Source organism: Diospyros lotus, chromosome 5 (assembly GCF_014633365.1).
Source record: "Diospyros lotus cultivar Yz01 chromosome 5, ASM1463336v1, whole genome shotgun sequence".
In the NCBI taxonomy this organism is placed as follows: Eukaryota; Viridiplantae; Streptophyta; class Magnoliopsida; order Ericales; family Ebenaceae; genus Diospyros; species Diospyros lotus.
In genome coordinates this window covers 12,099,494-12,123,477 of record NC_068342.1, presented here as the reverse complement: position 1 = coordinate 12,123,477, position 23,984 = coordinate 12,099,494, and the positions used below count along the sequence as shown (strand labels likewise).

General features: G+C 38.0%; 1 protein-coding gene across 2 annotated transcripts in view; it reads right to left on the bottom strand.

Moving 5' to 3' along the window:
* The window catches only part of LOC127801899 (elongation factor G-1, mitochondrial), a 29,032-nt gene that overhangs the window by 1,379 nt on the left and 3,669 nt on the right, over positions 1-23,984 (bottom strand). For both annotated transcript variants that reach the window (XM_052337411.1, XM_052337412.1), the window contains exons 5-15: positions 5,918-5,989; positions 5,559-5,654; positions 5,369-5,457; positions 5,159-5,225; positions 3,679-3,717; positions 3,463-3,523; positions 3,114-3,223; positions 2,964-3,038; positions 2,783-2,851; positions 2,548-2,669; positions 501-626 (exon numbers count right to left, since the gene is read on the bottom strand). In XM_052337411.1, the coding sequence (XP_052193371.1) occupies positions 501-626; positions 2,548-2,669; positions 2,783-2,851; positions 2,964-3,038; positions 3,114-3,223; positions 3,463-3,523; positions 3,679-3,717; positions 5,159-5,225; positions 5,369-5,457; positions 5,559-5,654; positions 5,918-5,989 (926 nt within the window). The remainder of the gene's footprint in view (positions 1-500; positions 627-2,547; positions 2,670-2,782; positions 2,852-2,963; positions 3,039-3,113; positions 3,224-3,462; positions 3,524-3,678; positions 3,718-5,158; positions 5,226-5,368; positions 5,458-5,558; positions 5,655-5,917; positions 5,990-23,984) is intronic.

Sequence of the window (23,984 nt, the reverse complement as noted above, 5' to 3'; positions counted from 1 at the left end):
GTTACCAATAGCAAACATGTGGTCGAAGAATGTACCTAATGAAGACAATTAATAAAAAACTAGCAGTACTAACAGTAACCAACAACAGTAGGCACAGCGGAAGCAAGAACAGAAACAAGGAGACCAACAAACATAATTAAAAATAGAATAATTTCACAAAATATAAGGAGGTTTCACCATTTTTTTATCTGTTTTAATAGAAAAGGTGGAGAAAGATATTCAATTATACTTCAAAAGTATAAAATGTAACATCTTGAGTAATTTCGCTGATTTCATGGTGAGATAGTTTTGTTTTCAGCTGTTGGTTAGCGAGGCAAAGAGATTCCATTATACTCTTGAGTAATTTCCCTGATTTCATGGTGAGAGAGTTTTGTTTGTCAGCTTTGGTTAGTGGGGCAGAAATGCCAGAACCAATTAGTTTGCAGCATGAGACCATAGAAATCAGTACATGCAACACGGCAATGTCCATACAGAAAGGAAAGCAAAATTATATCACTCACGAATTGGCAGCTTCTTTAAAACCCTTCTCGATTGCTGGGATAAAATTTGATGGTATAGCTTGTCCAACAATCATGTTCTCAAACTCGAACTTAGTTGGCGACCCATGCGGAAGAGGTTCAACATACCTGCAATATAAAAATTTAGATGGTAATTTAGCCACTAAATTTAAACCCTAAACCTCTACAACAATCACAAACCATAATCCATTGGGTTCAGTCAATTACATGAATTCTAGACCCCTCTATCTCTATCCATGGCCATACCTTTTGTGAGGCCTATAGGGTTCCCTACCACGTTTTCTTTGGTCTTCCTCTCCTTGCTACAAATTTTCTCCATTGCAACCACTCACTTCATAGGTACTTCTATCAGTCTTCTTCTAACATGTCTAGACCATTTTAATTTAGATTCCTGTATTTTATCTTCAATAGACGTGATCAGTGTTTTGAAAAGCCCTAAGTGCACTTAAGCACAGAAGGCCTACGAACCTTAAGCACAAAGTGAAGCGCAATAAAGAGTATAAACATTTATAAGCATATAAAATATAAACTATTAAAAAAGCAATCAATAAAAAAAAAACTAAATAAGAATGAGGGTTAAAAATTTAACAAAAGATGAGATACCATTTTTCATTTATGTTTTATATCAGCTTACAAGTTCATGCAACATAGCAAGAACACAGGGGACATAAAAAAGATACAATTTGGTCAGTTGCTGGTGTTGATAGAACTTGGAAGACAAACTAGTTTGAATTCTTAGTTGAAAAGATCTGAATATGCTAAGACTTCTTTTTTAATTTTTATTTTAGGGAGTCTTCTTTTGTCTTTTTGTAAAAGTTTTGCAAAAAACCTCACTCTATGTCATTAACATGATTTATATAGAGGATCAGATAGAAGAATTAGGAAAAAAAAATCATTTCTAATTTACAACAATTCCCAATTATCAACTCCTAATTTATAACAATTCCCAATTAATCAAAACAATCCCTAATTTACAGCAATTAGGAATAAATTAGCAACCCCTAATGTATATCTAATTACATGTTTCCTTCAATATTTTTTGCTTGGTAAATACAGTTGAGTCTTCCCTTTTTTTTTTTTTTTTAAACAAATGTATATATGATTTTATTTAGATCTGATAATAGCTTTTTTGGGTAAGGATTCCATACAAGTAGCCACACCATTGCAAAAATTTAAACAAATCCAACCATTCATATTATTTGATAAAAAAACCCATATGTATTTCTAAAGCACGCTTTTTGTGCTTCAAAACTTAGGTAAAAGTGCAACTTAAGTATGCTTTAATCACACTCAGCTAAAGGCATTGAACTTCACACAAAAAAGGCCCCAAGCATGCTGATCTTTGCACTTTGTGCTTAAAGCAAGCTTTTTTTAAATACTGGGTGCAATTGCAACCTTATTATGTTTGATCTCATTTCTTATTTTGTTTTTTGTAGTATGATGGTACATCCATCATAAAATTCTAATTTAACAGGTAAAACTATTAATATAATAATAGCCACTGTCAACAGGTTAGAAAAATATGTTGTTAAGCGTAACTACTCTGGTCACTAATAATGGAGAACTAAAGAAAAGATGCAAGAAATTCTGTCAAATATCACATGAAAAAAATGAAAGAACAGAGCATCAAGATTAAGTGAAATATAAGATGACGAAACAAATAGACAGGCAACTTTGAAATCAAGAAGGGCAGGCTGCAGAATGCACACACAGGCCCTTTTTGGGAACTCAAATGACTACCACTAGCTCACAAAATATAGTGGGAATCCATCAATCATATGCAGGATTATTGATAGTTCCAAGTTACAGTAGCCAAAATCAATTCATTGTTTTTTCAAAACAATAAGGGAAACATGGGCCATGTATGGTGTCATACAGGCAACAAAATTATTGAAATAGTCAGTTCCGTCTTTTTCTTCTTTTGAATCTAAAAATACTGGCTTGGTGCTCCTAAGTTTAAAAGCACATAATAATAATGCAATCAAAAGGATTTGTCCACAGGAGCAAAAGAAGTATTATCCACACTTACCCGACAACACGTCCATATTGACCTTGTCCTCCAGTTTGCTTTTTGTGTAAATAGTCAAATTCAGCACGTTGAGTAACAGTCTCTCTGAAGTTAACACGAGGCTTTCCAACAGTTGCATCAACCTGCATAAGGATATATGAAGAAGACATTAGGAAGAACTTGAATAACTTCTATTCAAATTTTCTTTATGATTGTGCAACAGGATGACTGAAAATTGAGGGTGAAAGAGTAATACCTTGTACTCTCTCCGAATGCGTTCTACATATATGTCCAAATGCAGCTCTCCCATTCCAGAAATAATTGTCTGCCCACAAAAACAGAAAGGATTTCTATCAATGAATTTCCAAATGAGTAAATGCCTAATTAATAAACAAATAAATAAGTAGCAAATGAACATTAAGAGTTAGAAATCACACTTGGCCACTCTCTGCATCCAAACCAACACGAAAGGTAGGATCCTCTCTCTGAAAGCGGTTCAAAGCTTTCGAGAACTGCAAGGAAATGATAGTTATCCTGTAAGTCATACCATCTACCTAATACTAAAACATATACAGAAAACTACTCACTTGTCCTCCAGAATCTTTAGAAACTGGTGAAACAGCCAATGACATAACTGGCTCCGGGACATTCATGGATGTCATAGTATACCTTACTGATCCATCAGTAAAAGTATCACCTGGTAACAAAAAATCACAAAAAGCAAAGTTAGAAAAAGAAGGAAAGATGAAAAATAAACAAACAACAAGATGAGCAATCTATGAAGCAACTGCACATCTCCAGATTCAATTTTGCAGATACTGTCTAGTACTGATGATTCATTTTGCTTGTTTGTCACACATCTGAAGATAAGATTTAACTTTGATCAGATCACTTGTCTGTACTCTGTAAGCATTGATAGAGAGCATAAATGGGTACCTGAAGCACAATCTACCCCAAATACGGCTACCATTTGCCCAGCATGTGCCTGTTGGATGTCCTGCAGCATGAAACATGCAAAAAAAAAAAAAGAAACCTGGGGTAAGATATAAAGGATTTTAATGAACCCAAGCAATGAGAAAAAATTTAACAGTTGCACGAACCAAGGGTGGACTTTTCAGCAAAAAGAAAGAACGCATAAATAAGCAGGCCTACCTCCATCTCATCTGAATGCATCCGAACTAAGCGAGGCACCTGTAACAAGTCCAGGTCACACTTCACATTTTGAATGAAAAGAATAGGCAACATAGATAAGACAGAAGACCAATTTCTTTTCTGTTATAATTCTTATCGATGTAAAAAGAGAAGACCAATTTCAACATATTTCTTAAACATGTAAAGTTGATTAAAGATTTGAAAGAAACAATCAGAGAAGAAAAGAGAATTCCAGAATAATGCCTCGTTCAATAATAACAAAACAGAGAGGTTAGCCTATTTATATGACAGGCTTAACCTCCTAATAACACTTAAAACACAATAGCTACAGCACATGGACTAAGCTATAACCGAACAACTGAAATCAACACTAAACAGAATACAAACTGAAACAGCAACACAAACAAAGACTTCAACAAGCCTTAATTCCTTCAACAAAACATTCTTCCCCGGTACCTCACCCTTCTTCCAACCAAATCTATCATAAGGGGCTCAGAGGGCAGAGGAAATGGAGGTGGTACTGACTGACCAACAGACCCATAACCTGGTTCAATCAGCCCACAGGATGATGAGGCAGGTATTTTTGAACTGCAATGGTTAATTCTAAGGTGAGATACAATCAGATCCAACTGTATCAAGCCTATCACCCATCTCTGAAAGTTGTGTTATATATATTTGCATTGAGTAGGCCCAAATAGAATCAGTGAAGCCCAATCACAAGCCTCAAGCGAGAGTTAGTTGGTTAGGTTATTTTCTAACGATAACTAATGAGAGGTTATAAATGGTAATGTTATATCCGTGTATTTCCATTGTAATGTCCGCCCCTATTGTTTATAAATAGAGGGCAGGGGTAGTCGCTTATGCAGGAAATGAACGAGTGCAATTGTGAGAGAAAAGTCTAGTGTGATAGCCTTTGTAATCTTGGAAGATTTTGTACTTGTGAGAGACTACTGTTGTACTGTTGGTTCAAGATTAAAAAGAAAAACTGCTCTTGGGATTTAAGGCTGGATGTAGGATCATCAATCAATTGACGATCTGAACCAGGATAAAATCCGGTGTCTTGTGTGGTTTGCTTTCTGTTCTCTACTGTTCAATTATATTTTTATTGTTCTTGTATTTTATATTGTTCATCCGCGCACGTGTGTGTATTCTATATGGAAAATTGAGTGCATTCCAGTGCTCCCAAGATAACATTTTGCAATATATGTTGCTCCTGCTTCAAGGCCCCAGAAAACCTCCAACCTCTATCTCAAAGAGGAACAATGCAAAACAAGTAGAAGAAGCCACATAATAAGACATCAAGAAAGGGAGCAAAGACCAGACTACACGTCCTCCAACAAATTGTTTGTTCAAGTTTTGCCAAACGTATACCCCAGAAAATATGGAGGAACATCAAGAAAACCCTCATATCATATGAGGGAAAAGACGATCAAGCAAAGATTGGCCAAGTTAAAATTTACACGCTTGGTTTAGAACTTACCTTAACTTTCTTGCCCGTGTTTATGTTGATGATGAAATCACCCTTCTTTATGATGCCTTCATAAATTCTTCAATTGTAAAAATTTAAAATCAGTACGATTGTTTGAGTATAAATGTACTATCAGCAAAGACCACAAGTCTACAAGAACAAATTCTCAAAGGAACAGGGAAAATTTCAGATATTAAAATGGAATAAAGATCTTAGGCATACCTTAAATATGTTAACTGACCAAATCGGCCTTCTTCCAATTTAAATGCCAGAGCTACAAGAGGTCCAACTGGAGTTCCAGACAACACAACCTAATAGCAGTTAACTCAGAGGAACAGATTGTTCATTGATCAGGCTCAATACAACTAACAAAAACTGAAGGTAGTTAATGAAGCAGCCATTTCAACAATACCTTCTCTTCATTCTTAGTTTGGTCAAGTGCATGGTTACTAACTTCTGTAGGACAAGGCAAATAAGAAAGAACACCATCAAGAAGCGGTTGCACACCCTGTAATCCAAAGTAGCAAAAGGTCAAACTACTTTCTTGTTGTAAAAGAAGGCAGTTCATATACTACACATCAAATCCATAAGAATAGAGGATGAATAGAACAAAAGGAGAGGGGGGAAGAGAAAGAACAGAACCCTTCATGAGACAAATGAAACATACTATCTGAAATAGTAGTCAAATAATACAACAAATGTCATTTAAATGAAAATAACAGAAAAATATACCATCTGAAAAAATAAAAAAATGTAATAATCAAAATCTACCTTGTTTTTAAATGCACTACCCATGAATACTGGTATGAACTTTCTTGCTACAGTGGCCCGACGAATTGCTTCCTACAAAAATGAAAGAGAACACATAAACAAGCTATGAAAGAAATACCTTTAAGAGCTGATGTCAGCATCAGATAAACAAGCAGAGGATATTAGAGAAAAGATCAATAAGTGGATCAACTTGTACAACATGGTAGCAACAATATTCAATAATTTGAGCTATAAGCTTACAGTCATGGGATAAGTCGGCTCATGGTGCAGTACAATGAAAAAAAATCTCTTCTTTTATAAATTAAAATCAATTGAAAGTAACTTGTAGACATATTTGACAACGAACTGAAGGAAAAAAAATATAATTAATTGCAAAACTAACAAAATGCTATTAGTTTCCAGAGTGATCTATCATGAGAGGAAAAATTTCAAGAATAACAATTATCATGTTCCACTCTGCCATAATGATTTCCCATGCCATCTATTTACTACAGACTTTTATCTTTCAAAAGGATAGAAAATCATAATGCTATGCAACAAAGATTGATATGTGTTGTTGGGCCTATTGTCTGTGCATTATGCCCGTGTGTATGAGTGAGAGTGCCTTCAGATAAGTAAGAGTGTAATACTAACAAAAAATTTACAGGGGTGTGGAGGGTTGATCCAATATAAAACCTATGAGATTAAGAATTTACAATTCTAAAAGCATTCAAGAATAAGGTAAAAGTGGAAAGACAAAATACAAAAACCTCTTCTAACCACCAAAACAAGGCGAAACAAGAATCATCTGTTTACCTTATGTTTTGGTAGGGGCAGATGGAAGCTAAAAGTAACCCTTTGTCAAGCCCTTAGATTATGGGCTGGACAATTGAGGGAATTCGGATTGAATTCCAAGAAAGAAATGAATGTAGGAAAACAGATAGAATGAGAGAGGGAGAAACAGAGAATGAGAGGAAATGAAAGAGAGAACGAGAGAGAGAGAGAGAGAGAGAGAGACTTTTGTATTATTCTCCAATGATCCATTCTCACAATAGCTGGTCTCTTTATATAGAGTCTATATCAATATAACAACAACCTAACTAACTAACCTCTTAACACCAACTAACGGCTACTATCGGCCCTATAAGGATTTGCCCCTAGGATCGTGACAATTCCCAACCCTTCAAACAATTCTTGTCCCCAAGAATTAACAGTTGCAGACCCCGTTCTTCATCCAATTCCAGCCTTCATAATCTGAATTCTATTTCGCCTTTTCTTGTTCTTTTCTCTTACTCGCCTTGGCCTCTTTTTCTTCCTCCTTCCTGGCTTTATCTGATGAATGAGAGAGGGAACAACATCCTGTTGTTCAACAAGTTTTTCAAACTCGTTTGAAGTACTGCCTTCATTTCCTTTTGCCAAAATCAAAACCAACTCCTTTGCCTCTTCAATGGCTATGAAATCTCCAACAATATCATTTCCTGTGATATTTTCCTTTCCCGCATTCACAGCATCTTCTACTTCCTCATCTTCCCTAAAGATCTCCTCAATAGGATTATCTTTTACTTCTTGAATTTCCTGTTCCATTGTGGGCAATTCATTAACTTCTTGCTGTAAACTGAGGGTAGCCATAGAATTACTTTTGTCCTGCTGGCTGCTCTTAAGAAAACTTTTAAGTGGCAGCCCGTGCTTTCTGCAAATGGTTTCCAGGGCTAATTCTTGCAGCCTCGCCTTCTCCACCGCTTGTTCCATCGTCATAGGACAGAATGTATTCACCATAAGCCTTAGCGTAACATTTAGACCATTAGTGAATCTTGATACAAAATAAGACTCATTCAAGGTTGGATGGGAAAGGAGTGCCCTTGCTTTCAATTTCTCAAACTTAATCCAATACTCTTTAACCGAGTCCTCATGTTTTAGCTTGTTGAACTCCTCGTTGTAACTCTCGTCTTCAACTCGATTTTTCTTGGCAGACTTAAAAAATTCATCAAACTTACTTGATATACCTTTTAATTTGCTGTCAAAACAATCCCAAGTATTTGCAATCCTTGTATCCATCTTTTCAGCTCAATTCCTTGCACCTTTGACACAACAATCTGTCCTTGCTTTAGAATCGCACCATCAAGATCGCCCGGAATCACCCAATCACCATCCAATTTCTAGGATCACCGAAATTTGCTTGCCCAACTTTTGCCGAAATCTGCCTTTGATCACCATTGCAGTCCTTTCAAGTCCGAGTTGAGAATCTCAATTGAAATAGCAACAATTGAGGATCACCAATTGTCGGAATTTGCTTCAAAAATGGTTGAACTTCTCAGCCAAGAAGTATTGGTCTTGAACTTCAATCAAGACTGATTCTTGATCCTTCGCCTTCAACTTCCAACCCCAGCTTCGTCTGAATTTTCAATTGACACCCAAGGTGTTGGAATTTGATTGCCCTTGTCGCACCCTTGGGTCTGCTTCTTTCGTGCTTGCCTTCAAGTTGCGACCACCGGAATTCACTACCACCCCTAGTCGACACCTTCCTCCTCGCTTTCGATGCCTTCTTCGCCGTGATACCCTTCAAGATTTGATCGAAGGTAGTCGCTCGTGCTCGCCTACCCAAGCCCAGGCTCCTCGCTTGCGAAGTCTAATTCTGCCTCGTTTGAGTCATCTTCGCTTCTGTCAATTCTGCCTTTTTTTGGGTCGCATCATGTCCTTCAATCTTCAGTTATGCCTTGTCTTGGGTTGCCTCTTGTTGGCATTCGTGAGTCCGACTACTTCTTCAATTGCTTGTGACTACCACTTCTCAAGATTTTGTTGAATTAACGGCACTAACTCGTTGGAATTGCCTGCACTACCGTGACCGCACCGGAGTTGCTATTGCTAGCAAGTTCTAATGTTGGCCCTCACTGTGATGACTTCTGCCAATTACCTAGCCGGTTCGTCTGGCTCTGATACCACTTGTCAAGCCCTTAGATTATGGGCTGGACAATTGAGGGAATTCAGATTAAATTCCAAGAAAGAAATGAATGTAGGAAAACAAATAGAATGAGGGAGGGAGAAACAGAGAATGAGAGAGAAATGAGAGATAGACTTTTGTATTATTCTCCAATGATCCATTCTCACAATAGTTGGTCTTTATATAGAGCCTATATCAATATAACAACAACCCAACTAACATCCTAACTAACTAACCTCTTAACACCAACTAACGACTACTATCGGCCCTATACGGATTTGCCCCTAGGGTAGTGACACGCTTTTTGGAAGAGCAATTTGAAAAGGGAAAGGGACACCCTTGTCCCCTTCCCTTTCTCAGTTTTCTCGACACCCCAAATGGGTTGTAGGAAGGAAGAAGAAGACAGATGAACAATATTATTTGTTATTAATTTTACTATTGAAATAAGTTTAATCCTTGAAAGCTTACTTAAAAATTTATTGAATCCGAAGGAAGCTATTTATACAAGACAAAATGCTACTTTATCTCCTAGAAAATAGTAGCAAATTCAAACTTAAAAAACAGTAACTAATATTCAAAATTAAGTTGTCTGTTATTTTTTGGTTTCAAACTTCAAACTTGAATTTCTCTCTTGAATCTTGGAGCTTTATCTCATATACCAAACTTCCTTTTAAATCTTTATCTTATCCAACCAACTTATCTTTTTAAACTTGAATGCCTAATCTCATCCAACACTCCCCCTCAAGCTGGAGAATAGATACTTGTTATTCCCAACTTGCCAATTAGCGCTTCGAAACCTCGTCTTACCATGGCTTGTGTAAATACATCAGCCACTTGACTACTTGTGGGAATATAAGATAGGTTAATTTCTCCTTTCTCAATCTCCCTTTTTATAAAACTTCGCTCTATTCTCACATATTTCATACGATCATGCTTAACTGGATTTTTCACAATGTCGTTTGCTGATTTACTATCACAATACACCTTTGTTATAACAAAGGAATCTGTAAGTCTTCTATTAGCCTTTGTTAGAGTTCTGTCTCGAGTAAGAATGATGTTGGCTTTGACAGTGAGTGTGCATCGTTATTTTAGAGGGTATAGCTAGGCAGTAACCAACTTGTAATTAGAATTTAAGTTGGGGGGTTAAACCGGTAATATCCATACCCAATTATGTAAATGTCTAGGAGTTAATGCCCTAATTTTCTATAAATAGGGTAGAGAGCTAGGCGTTTATGCATGCATGATTTTCATGAGAAAGCTTTGTAATCTTGTATGCTTGTAATCGTGGGTGCTAAGGCTGTATTGATCTCATTCTAATCAATAAAAGAAGGCTGCTCTCGGAGGGTTCTAAGGCTAGATGTAGGGTTGTCCTAAGGAGTAATTTGAACCAGGATAAATTTGGTGTTTCTTGTTGGTTCGCGTTTATGTTTCTATCTCTATTTCAATTCAATATTATGTTGTTTTGTGCTTTGGTTTGTTTTGATAAATCTTTGAGTGCGTGCGCATGAGAGAAACTATAATTCGTCTAAGATAACAATTTCCAATGCTCCCTATATAACAACTTGGTATCAGAGCCAGTCTTTAGGATCAAGAAAAGCCAAAGATTTCATTGTTTTAATTTTCTATCATAGAAATAGTGTCAAGAATGTCTGCCACTAGATATATTGAAAAGTTTGATGGCCAGAATGATTTTGGCCTTTGAAAAACGAGAATGAGGGTTTTGCTAGGGAATTTAGGATTGGAAGAAGCTTTAGATGGTGAAGCAAAAATGCCTAAGACATACTTGAATGATTAGAAAAAAGAAATCATCAGGAAAGCCTATAATACCTTGATATTGAGTCTAGGGGATAAGGTGTTGCGGGAGGTATCAAAAATGAAAACCACAACAGAGCTTTGGCTTAAATTAGAAAGTTTTTACATGACCAAGACCCTATCAAGCCGATTGTCTTTAAAGCAGTGTTCTAAAACGCGGTCAAGGTGGCCGCCTAAGCACTAGGTGGCCCTTGGCCGATGCGATTAAGCCCTAACCGGCACCCTAAGCGCCTGGCTAATTAATCTGGCCCGATCGGCGCCCAGGCGGCCCCAGCGAAGCCTAGCCGCCTCGATCGGGCGCGGCATAGGCCGCCTACCTACCTGGGTTGCGCCTGGCCTGGCTGCTGCGATTTGTAAGAGGCATTCGTGTAGAGATGGTGGATGAAGGTGCCTACCTACCTGGGTTGCGTGCGGCCTAGCCACTACGATTTGTAAGAGCCGTGTAGAGATGGTGGCGAAGGACGAAGGTGGACAAAGTGTCATCGCCTCTGAAGCTCAAGAACACTGTCGCTACTCTGAGAAGCGGAAGAGGAGGCGGCGGCTCTTTACCTCTTGTAGTAGTAGTAGTCATTGAATAGAGGGGGCAAAGAAGAATGGAACTCGTCTGGGAGACGAGAGATTTAGGAGGCCGGCCGGGGGGGGGGGGGAAGAGAGAGAGAGACCAGACACCAAATAAACAAATAAACCAAAGCAATGGTCAAAAAGATAGGAAATTTGGGAGAAATTTGTGGGAAAAAAAGTCAAGAAAAGTATATTTTATGGGTTAAATTATTGTTAATATATAATTTAATTTGTGTGTGATTTACTATTAAATGAAAGCACAAAATAATGTAAGAAAACAACAAATGTTACAAAATAATGCAAGTTTATGTGCTGAAAATAGTAATTTTCCTAGGCTTCGCCTAGGCTCCCTAGCCGCCAAGCCCAGGTTTGGCACCCGATTAGTGCCTAGCGCCTTTTAGAACACTGATTTAAAGGCCAAGTTCTTTACCTTCAAAATGAATGAAGGTCAAAGATTACAAGATCACATTGACAGTTTTTAATAAATTGTGTCTAGATCTGGAAAATATAGATGTTAAATATGATGATGAGGATAAGGCATTAGTCTTGTTGCATTCTCTCCCAAAATCATATGAGACTTTTGTAGATATATTAAAACATGGCAGGGACATTGTAACCCTAGATGGTGTAATAGGGGCATTGAATTCAAAGGAATTGCAGCATAGGGTAGATGGAAAGAGCTCAGTTGGGGATGTGTTAACAGTTAGATCTAGACTCGACAAGAGGGACCCTAGGCAAAGGGAAAGATCTAGGTCCAAATAAGAATTATAGAATGTTATAACTGCCATGAGGAAGGACATATTAAGAGAAATTGTCCTAGGAGAAAAAAGGATTTTCTAGATAGGCCTAAGTCTGAAAGTTCCTCATCCATTTGTGAATATGACTATGATAGTACCAATGCACTTGTAGTGTCTGAAAATACAGATAAAAATGTATGGATATTAGATTCTGCATGCTCTTTCCATGTCACCCCATAGGCAATGGTTTTTGAATTTTAAAGAAATAGAAGGGGGTAAGGTGTTGTTAGGAAATAATCATGAATGTAGGATTAAAGGCATAGGAGGTATAAAGATCAAACTGCATGATGGGTCTATTAAAACATTGAATTCTGTAAGATATGTTCCTGATTTAAGAAGAAATTTAATTTCCCTTGGAGAGTTAGATAAAAGCAGCTACTCCTATAGAGGAGATGGAGGAGTCCTAAGGGTGTCTAGAGGCTCTCTAATAAGCATGAGAACAGTCCTAAATAATGGAATCTATGTGCTGCAAGCCTCCACAGTGTGTGGAGAATCTGCAGCCACTGAGTTAAAAGCCTGTGATAAGACAAGGCTTTGATATTTTAGGATACGTCACATTAGTGAGCAAGGCCTTAGAGAATTATCTAAGCAAGGGATATTAGGTGAAGGGATACTTACAAATTTAGATAAATGTGAGTCATGCATATTTGGAAAATCAACTAAGGTAAAATTCTCCAAAACTGCCATACATTCATCTAAAGCACCTTTAGACTATATACACTAATTTGTGGGGTCCTACCCAAACATTAACTCATGGTGGAGCTAGGTATTTCCTATCAATTATAGATGACTTTTCTAGGATGGTTTGGGTGTATGTTCTTAAGTCAAAAGACCACACTTTTGAAGCCTTCAAGGGCTAGAAAACCATGTTAGAAAACTAGAAAGGAAGCAAAATTAAAATCATTAGGACTGATAATGGTTTAGAATTTTTTAATAAGGAATTCTCTCATCTATGTAAAGAAAATGGAATCCTAAGACATTTAACAGACCCTGGAAATCCAAAGCAAAATGGGTTTGCTAAAAGGATGAATAAGACCTTGCTAGAGATGGTTAGATGCAAGATTTTTCATGCTAAATTACCCAAAACTTTTTTGGGAGAAGCTGTAAATACAACAGCTTATATTATAAACTTATCTCCCTCAGCTGCTATAAGATTTAAGACCCCATATGAAATGTGGACTGGACATAACCCTAGCTTGGACCACTTAAAGAGTGTTTGGGTGCTTGGCTTATGCCCATGTTAAGCAAGGGAGGGGCAAAAGATGTTTGTTTATAGGGTACCCTTTTGGTGTAAAAGGGTACAAATTGTGGAGTTTAGAATTAGGGTTTCCTAGGACAATAATATCTAGGGATGTGACCTTTGATGAAAACTCTACTATAAAAGACAAGCTTAGATAAATCTAAGGGAAATGAAGGGAATTCTAAAGCAGTGGAAGTTGTACAGCAACTAGGACCTTCAGAAAATGTCTTAGCCCTATAAACCTAAATCCAGAAGAATAGATGTCTGAAAATACAACAGATAGTCCTATAGATCAGGATTCAGATTATAGTAGAGAGAGTGAAGAGCCATCTAACATAGAAAGTGAGCCAGACCATTAGAGGTATAATGTTGCAACAGATAGGCAAAGAAGATATGTTAGGTGTATGGATATTTGGATTTAGTTTCCTATGCACTTTTAAGTGCAATAGAAGAAGCTGGTGAGGAGCCTCTTACATTTGAAGAGGCAATGCACTCTAAAGATTCCAAGAAATGGCAAGCTACCATGCAATCCAAGATGGAGTCCCATATGAAAAATGAGACTTGGACATTAGTAGATAAACCCTTAGGGAAAAGGGTGGTGGGCTGTAAGTGGTTATTCAAGATTAAGGTGCTGGGAAAGAAGATAAGCCTAGGTGTAAGGCTAGACTAGTGGCTAGGGGCTTTACTCAAGTGCTCGGTATAGATTTTAATGAAGTATTCTCACCCGTTGTGAGACATCCTTCAATTAGGATTTTGTTAGCCATAACAACACACTTAGATTTAATCCTTGATCAAATAGATGTCACCACAACCTTTCTACATGGAGAGTTAGAGGAAAATATTCTTATGGAGCAGCCTAAGGGATTTGAGGTTAGAGGGAAAAGAGAGCAAGTATGTTTGCTTAGGAAGTCTCTCTATGGATTGAAGCAATCTCCTAGGCAATGGTATAAGAAATTTGACTCTTTTATGATAGTCCAAGTGTTTAAAAGAAGTGCATTTGACAGCTGCGTTTATTTCAAACATATACCTAGTAAGATATCAATATACCTTATCCTGTATGTAGATGATATACTGATTGCTAGTCAATCAACCATAGAAATCCAAAATTTAAAGCTGAGATTGAGATCAGCCTTTGAAACGAAAGAATTAGGAGAAGCTAGGAAGATATTAGGCATAGAAATTAAGAGAAATAAGCAGCATAGACAGCTTATCCAATCCCAAAAGGCATACCTTAGCAAGTTGGTTAAGAAGTTTAATATGCTGAATACAAAGGAGGTTTCAGTCCCCTTTGCACAGCACTTTAAACTCTCCCATGAGCAGTCCCCAAGTAGTGAAGCAAACATGAGAGAAATGAGTAAGATTCCTTATTCAAATGCAGTGGGCAGCCTGATGTACAACATGGTCTGTACGAGGCCAGATTTGGCTCATGCTATGAGTGTATCTAGCAGATTTATGGCCAATCCAGGTAGTGCTCACTGGGATGCTGTGAAATGGACATTGAGATATGTGAAAGGAACATTAGATATGGCTTTGGTTTATGGTGGAGCAAAGCTAGAAGAAGAACCTTGCAGTATAGGATTTTCGGATACTGATTATGCAGCAGACCTAGCTAGGAGGAGATTCTCAACCGGATATGTTTTTCAGCTATGGAATTCTACCACAAGCTGGAAGACCAACCTGCAGCCCGTGGTGGCTCCTTCCACCACTGAGGCTGAATACATTGCTGTTACAGAAGCAATCAAGGAAGGTCTTTGGTTAAAAGGGATTGTGGGTGAACTCCTAGGAAGAAATGTTAAGGTTGAGTTAAGATGTGATAGCCAAAGTGCAATCCACTTGGCTAAGAATCAATCCCACCATGAAAGAACCAAACATATTGATGTTAGGTATCATTTCATTAGGGAGATCCTTGATAAGGAGGAAGTAAACCTAATTAAGGTTGCTGGAGAAAACAATGCGGCTGATATTTTTACCAAACCAGTTCCTTTGTCCAAATTACAACATTGTTTGAAAATTCTTAGTGTTTCCTTTGTTTGTTTGTGTTAATGCTGGAACCAATGGAGAGCAGGCCAAGGCTTTGATGGATGAAGGATGGATCTTACTCAAGACCCTTGTTAGTAAAAACGTGAATTATTCGCATATTATACACAAATTATTCCATATTTTTATTAAAAGTATTATACTAGCGTATTTTTGAAATATTCGGATTAATTCGCACATTTTAAACTTAAGTATAAAACACATCTGAAAAATTCGTTGTCAGCAAGGCATGTGCAGCAAACTAACAATAAATTTTTTTTATTATTATTATAACTAATGGCCTATGATGGTTTTATTATTTAATATATTTATAATCACCACTGAAGAAACATGCCTCCTTGTTTCTACTTTCCCACTTTCCAATTCCACCCACATGTCCTTTCGTTATTTTTAAATATTAATAAATATTATTATCCATTCCTTCCTCCCATACATATCTCTCCTTCAGTTATTTTTAAATATTAATGAATATTATTATTCATTTCTCCCATACATATCTCTCATGTCTCTATTATGTCTTTTTCAATTATTATTTTGTAATATTGGTAAAAATATAAAATTATATTTTTACGTTTAATGAGTTAGTTTTTTATTTATTAAGAATATGTTTGTTTACATATATATAATATGCCGAATTTTTATTGCCGAATTTATTCAGTTGAAACGTTTTAAACACGAATTAAGTCTTTATCGAATATTTTCCAAATAACGAATATTTGACCAAATTTTTGACCGTATTTAAAACATATCAAGCTGAATAATACTCGTAGTTTTATCGTTTCGAATTTTTCCCGTTCCCCGAATTGCTAACAAGGCTCAAGACAATGGTGGAGATTGTTAAGAGTTTTGTCTCGAGTAAGAATGATGTTGGCTTTGGCAGTGAGTGTGCATCGCTATTTCAAAAGGGTATAGATAGGCGGTGGCCAACTTGTAATTAGAATTTAAGTTGGAGGGTTAAACTAGTAATATCCATACTCAGTTATGTAAATGTCTTGGAGTTAACGCCCTAATTTTCTATAAATAGGGCAGCGGGCTAGGCGTTTATGCATGCATGATTTTCATGAGAAAGCTAAAGAGAAAAGGCTGTGTAATTAGCGATAGCTCTTTATAATCTTGTATGCTTGTAATTGTGGGCGCTAAGGCTGTATTGATCTCATTCTAATCAATCAAAGAAGGCTGCTCTCAGAGGGTTTTACGGCTGGATGTAGGGTTGTCCTAAGGGGTAATTTGAACCAGGATAAATTTGGTGTTTATTGATGGTTTGCGTTTTTGTTTCTATCTCTATTTCAATTCAATATTCTGTTGTTTTGTGTTCTGGTTTGTTTCGATAAATCTGTGAGTGTGCACGCATAAGAGAAGCTATAATTCATCTAAGAAAACAGTTTCCAGTGTTCCCATGATAACAACCTTTCTAAACAAATCACTTCCCAAATTCCTTGAGTTATAGCTCGAAATTCTGTCTCAGCAATGCTGCAAGCAACCATTGATTGCTTCTTACTTCTCCATGTAACCACATTTCCCCATAATTTGGTACAATAACCTGAAGTTGATCGAATGTCTTCAATAAATCCTGCCCAATCTGCATCAACAAAGTCTTCAATTCCCCTCTCCTCAATTTTCCAAAGCAATAATCCTTTTTCCAAGTGTCCCTTTTAGATACCTTAGGACATGAAACACAACATTCATATGTCTTTGAGTGGGAGAATGCATGTATTAACTGATCACTCTTACTGCATAGGCTATGTCTGTCCTTGTAAGTGATAAGTAGATTAACTTTCTGACCAACCATTGGTATTTTTCTTTTTCTACTAGGGTATCATCATTGATTTCTCCAGAATTCCAACCTTTTTCCAGGGGTGTTCCAACAGGTCTGCACCCTAGCATTCCTGTTTCTTTCAATAGATCCATTGTATATTTTCTCTGTCAAATGAATAAATTTTCTTTGCTTTGGGCCACCTCCATTGTATATTTTCCTAGGTCTTTGACTTCAAATTCAGCTCTTAATTGCTTCTTCAAGCTTTCTATTTCTTACATATCATCTCATGTCTCTATATCATCCACATAGACAATTAATATGGCTTTCCTTCCATTTGCTATGTGTTTTATAAATAAGGTATGGTCTGCTTGCCCTTATTTATACCCTAACTGATTTAGGATCATGCTGAACTTCTTGAACCTAGCCCTTGGTGATTGCTTTAACCCCCATAGAGACCTCTGAAGTTTGCCGACTTTTCCACTGTCAACTTCATGTTCAAACCCTAGGGGAACCTTCATGTATATCTCATCATCCAAATCACCATTAAGTAAGGCATTTTTAATATCAAATTGAAATAAAGTCCACTCTAAATTAACAACAATAGAGAGTAGTACCTGGATAGAATTAAGCTTAACCACATGAGCAAAAGTCTCTTCATAGTCGATCCCATAAGTTTGTGTAAACCCATAGGCCACCAAACGAGCCTTATATCTTTCAACACTCCTATCTGCATGATGTTTCACTATAAATATCCACTTACACCCAACTACCTTCTTATTTGAGGGCAATTCTACAATATCTCATGTATTATTTCCAACTAAGGCATTCATTTCTCCCAGAACAACAGCCTTCCACTTAGGATAGATCATAGCACATTCAATATTTTTGGAAATTTCAATGTTGTCAATGCTTGTAACAAACACCTTGAACTGAGGAGACAATTTTGTATAAATCAAATGATTAGAAATAGGGTACTTGACACATGATCTTACCCCTTTTCGTAGTGTTATAGAATCAGCCCAATCCAAATCATCCATCCTTGTAGTAATGTTGTCCTCAGATGGACCAGCCTCTGGAAGTGATGGCTGATTGTGTTGAGGTTCCTAATGACCTTTAGGCCATCTGGAATAAACTAGTAGAGGACTATCAGCTGTTGTTGGAGTTGGAGGATGAGTGGTAGGGATTGGAATCTCGGGCATAGAGGTAATAGGAGAAGTATCAGGAGGGTGTGGATTAGGGTGTGAATTAGGAGAGGTAGGAGCTGCCAATATGTTGCCAAGAGTTGATGTTGACGATCCTCCCCCCTTGAGAACATACTGGCAGTGTAGAATCAAGCAAAGGAAGAGAGATGAGAGGATCCCACTTTGGACTGTTAGTCTCCTCTAGAGAAGATGTTGGAGGATAGAATGGGTGATCCTCATAGAATGTGACATTAGAGGACACAAAGAATTTTTGAGAGGAGGGACAATAACACTTGTATCCTTTTTGGGAAGGAGAATACCCAACAAAGATACACTTAAGTGCCTTTGGTTCTAACTTGGTCTGAGATGGATTAATGTTGCGAACAAACACAACACACCCAAAAACCTTAGGAGAAATGGAAGAGAAGAGATGAGCATTTGGATATAGATCACAAAGGGTATTGAGAGGAGTTCTAAATTGTAGGGTTTTAGAAGGAAGCCGATTAATTAGATAAGTAGCTGTAAGAACAACTTTGTCGTGACCCTAGGGTTTCAACAAAGAAATTAAGGCCACAATTGTAGGAAGAATTGGAGAGAGAGTGGGAAAAATGGAAGAGAAGAGAGGGAGAATTAGAAAGAATCAGAAGGGAAAGATAGAAAGAGAGGCTGAAGGGAAGAGAAGACAAGTCCGAGAGGGAGAGAGAAGAAGTGGAGAACAAATGTTTCAATTCATATTTTCCATATTCCCCACGACAATAGCCTAGTAGCTTAATATAGCAACCACCACAGCTTACAATCAACCTATTGGTTATTCCTCTAACAATATTAACAGCTCCTCCAAACCACCTAACTGCCATTTAACAACCTATTGTTACAACCAACTAACCATTAACCCTACTGTCTACTATTACAACCTTCCATACTAACTATCTAACTACCGTAGGGTCCCGACAAGCTTCCCCCCAATAGGAATGAGGAACATAGGTAGTAAATTGTCACGACCTTAGGGTTTAGCTAGGGTCTATGTTAGAACATTTGTACTAGATTAGTGTAACAGATATCAGGAAATGTTATGTAAAATTAGTGCTGTTTATATTCTGCTTTATATGGTTAGAAAAGGCTTCTAGAAGGACAGCTGGCCAGTTGTTATGTAACGGTCAGTTGTGGGGTGATTTTCTGTTATTACTTCTGCACCTATGGCTTATAAATAGGGGTTGGGAATGGGCTTTAGGACTTACTTCATTTTTGTGCTTTATGCAGGAAATTCTATCTCGTGTGAGAGAGGGTTTGTGTTAATTGTGTAAAAGGGTGAGGCAAGTATTGTTGTGTATACTCTGGTTAGGAACTCTATAGTTTTCAAGTTATATGGGCTATGTGAGATGTGAGAGTTCTATCAAAAGCACATGTAATAAACCTATATAAGATAGTGGAAAAGTGAAGGCCAAGCCAATCTCGACGTAGGTCTCAATTTGAGACCGAACCAGGATAATCCTTGTGGTGTTCTTGTTTCTATTTTGTGTTCTTTAGTTCTATGTTTTGTTATTCTTGTTGCCATGAGAATTTGAGAGACTATTCGTGTCTTTGTGAGTGTGAGTGTCATAGAGAGTGTTATGAATCTACTCTAACAGTCTAGGAAGAAAATTCGAAGAATTTGGGAGAGAAACAAAGAAGAATTAGAGGGAGAGACAAAATTGTAACGGAGAGAATTGGGGGAAAAGAGAAAAAGAATCGAGGGACAGATTGGAGAATTAGGAGAGAATAGAATTTCAATTCATTCATCAACATCAACATGATCCCCCACTTCCTACAAGTAGCCTTTTATAGGCATCAGCTAGCATCTAACTAAAAGTATATTCTAAAATAACAGCCCCCATGTGTTGTAATAGAATTACAAAATAGCTCCTAACCAACAATGGGGACTACTTACAATCTTGCCATCTAATTTCCCTTGGGTCGCGACAATCCCCCCTCTTTGAAAGGTTTCTTGTCCCCAAGAAACTTACAACTGTTTACCCTGTTCTTCATCCAATTCCAACCTTCACAATTTGATTTCTTCTTCGCATTTTCTTGTTTTTTTCTCGTATTTCCCTTTTCTTTTGCTTTCTCTTTTCTTTTTCTTCAACCGTAACAATACTATAACTTGCTACAACAATAAGTTCAGCCATCCACCTCTTCCCTATTGCCCTTGAAAATGGCTCCAATTGAGCTGTCATTCCTATAACCATATCATTTCCAATCATAGGAAGAAATTCAAACTTCTTTGTGGGCAACCCATTGTCCATTACTTCCAGCTCTTCTGGCTGCAACGTCACATCAACTCTATCTGATGTCCGACCTTTAAGAAAATCAATCCTTCTGGCAGCTATTGTCTTGTCTTGTGTGCCCGTGCCTAATGCAATCCTTTCTTCCTTCTCCTCAAGCACTTGGTAAAGAGGCTTTTCAAGCTCCTTCCATTGTTGCTTCTGGAGATCAATAGCATTAGCAGTCTTAGCACGAGTGGGAGTGCTTGAGAGGCTGTCAACTGATTTAATGCCATCCTCCAATTCTTCTTCCTCAATCTCTTCTTCCACCTCCAAATCACCCCAATGTTTGGTCTTATTAACTAGTTCTTCCTCATAGTTCGGCTGATCTTGTTGCAGAACCCCAAAAACATCACCATCAAGCGGACTACCATATTCATCAGCAGGAGGTTTGCCCCAACCTCCCGGATGATAACCACAACTAGCTCTTGGGAACATAGGAGCATTCAGCCCCGGAATTTTCAAATCCGAATAAGAAGTGGGTGGACCATACCTCTGCATGTTGATGAGCCATGAGGGAGAAGCACCTTTAGGCATCCCAAGAGCTACTTGTTGATTATTGGAGTATACCCCAGACACACTTTCAACAAATATTTCCTCCTATAGAACCTCAGTCTCTTCTTCAACAATTGCCTTTTCTTTCTTGTCATTCAGAATTGCCTAATTTAGTTCACATTTTTCCTCATTCTTTGCAGCTACTATTCCCATTGTTATGACCTCGTCAGTCTCATACTTCGCATCAGCTACATGTACACCATCCTCCTCTTCCACTACTACCTCATCAGCTTCCTACACTACCTAATTAGCAGCCTTAGAAGCTCCGTTGATAACATAGGTTTTGGTCACTTCTCCAAACCAAGTACACAAGTTGATCACAAACTGTGGCCAGCTCAATTCCACCCTCCCATGGCTCCAATTGTAAAACCAAGCATCTGCAACGCCATCCAAATAAGCTGCAACCATGTTCACTTTCTCCCTTTCAGCTATTCAGTATTAGAAAAACACCCGCTCACACCTCCTAATCCACCATTTAGGCCAATCTCTTTTAAACGCCGAAATCAACATTTGTGGTACATTTGTGGTGCTGGGGATGTGGAAGGGTTTCCTCCAACTCTTCTAACCACATATCCCTCCTCTGCCTTCAACCTCTCCCTTGCTTCCATAGGATTGTTAGGCCTCCGCCTAGATCTTGGCGTCATTAGAATTGGCGCCAATGGAGCTCTGGGAGTGAAATATGTTAGAAGGCGAACATTAGACTGTCGAGCTAACATGCTCAAGGCAACATTCAACTCCTGGCTGATTTGCTGGCGGAATCCAACAATTTCCTCCCAAAGCCCGCTAAAGGCTAAATCCAAATTGGCCACATACCCCGATTAGCTTCGACTGATCTCTTTTTGGGCTTGCTGGCACCCCATCTCCAAGCAATCATCCACCTACACTTGGTTTTGGCATTTCCCACTTTTGATAGCATCCAATCGGAATTCCATCTAGTTCACCTCGCATTGCCTTCAATTTCGCCTTAGTTAAGATGTAATAGCTAAGAACCGTCGCCTTCTTAATCTCAACTTCTGGACCCATTTCCGATCCAATAACCCACTGCGCCACTCTGATTTGCCTTCCTCAAATCTAAATTTCATAGCTTGAGTTCGCCCAAACCCACTACACATGAAACAATTAGACCTAGAATCACACAATTGAAATCGTCGGTCTACTTCACCTTCCAAAATCGCGTTAGCCACATATTGATCGGCTCTGCTTCAATTCGCCCAGGCATGCATCCCTTCTTACCTAATCACTAACCAAAAGCTCCATAATCACCGGAATTCCTTATCTCTGCCTTGGCTCAAAATCGCGCAACTTCGCTTCAAATGAACCGATCTGATCTGATACGCAATCAAGGACACTTGAGTTTATCCCCACTTCCAGATTGTAGCTAGGATTAAGATCAAGTGCGTTAGATTCCTTTTTGAGGAATGTCGCCAACAAAATTTAAGTCGGACCGAATTACAGAATTTGCTCGGCCTACTATTTTCGAACCAAGATCAGCTCCAAATTTGCCTCTGATAATCGCCTAATCCAACAGCTCAGAATTCACTGAGATCTGAGTTGTCTTCCTCAAAATCGAAATCAGTGATCCCGAGTTCGCCTCAATCAATTGTACATGACTGCCTATTTCCACAATTAGCGATGATCAGCATGCTCAAGGATTTGCTTCCTACACTTGCCTTCCTTCTCGCTATCTACTCACGAACAATGCCGATAATTGCATTGGATAAGCACACCCTCTGGCCTTGCTCGCGATTGCTACAGATTCAACGATAGTCCCCAACCGCTTCTCCTTCTCCACAACCAAGGTCACCTTCATCACCTTGGCCACATGCATGCCTTCCTTGATTGAACAATACTTCTCAGATTTCTCAAGCCAAAAGCCAATCCTCCGTCGGAATCATTAGACTGAATTCAATTCGCTCCCCCTAAACCTCCACCTTCTATAATTAATCGACTCAGTTGTTTAATCAATTCTACCACCGCTTCCAAAAACACCTATTGCACTTGGTTAGAGCCACAATCTATCGCATTCAAATTTCCAAACTCAAATTACAGCCAATGAATCAATCGGAGTTCACCAACGGATCTCCGTTTGCATAATCACTTTGGTTGATTGCTAACACTTCCGGATCACAGCTAAGAATTGTCGGCTCTAATACCAAATGTTACGACCCTAGGGTTTAGCTAAGGTCTAGGAAGGAAAGTGGAAGAATTTGGGAGAGAAACATAGGAGAATTAGAGGGAGAGACAGAATAGTAACAGAGAGAATTGGGGGAAAAGAGAAGAAGAATCGAGGGAGATATTGGAGAATTAAGAGAGAATAGAATTTCAATTCATTCATCAACATCAACATGATCCCCCACTTCCTACAAGTAGCCTTTTATAGGCATTAGCTAGCATCTAACTAAAAGTATATTCTAGAATAATAGCCCCCATGTGCTGTAACAAAATTACAAAATAGCTCCTAACCAACAATGGGGACTATTTACAATCTTGCCCCTCTAATTTCCCTTGGGTTGTGACATAAACATCATAGCTCAGGCCACCTCAAGTAGGTGTCTATTTTTTCCTCCAGCCACACCATTTTGTTGAGGTGTGTATGGACATAAGTTTTGATGAAATATACCATGTTCAGAGAAAGAGAGAGTTAATGAAATCATGAGAAAAATATTCTTGGCCATTATCAGTTCGAAGAATATGAATAAAAGTCTGAAACACATTCAAAATGAGTTTGTGAAACTTTTTGAAAATGTTGTTGGCCTTTGATTTTTCTCTCATAAGATAAACCTAGCAAGCTCTAGTGTGATCATCAATGAAGGTTATTAAACATCTAGAACCAGATAATTGAGTTTGTTGGATTTGAGGACCTGACAATCCTCTATAATGTAACCACTTACATTTTTTTTGTTTAAATGCC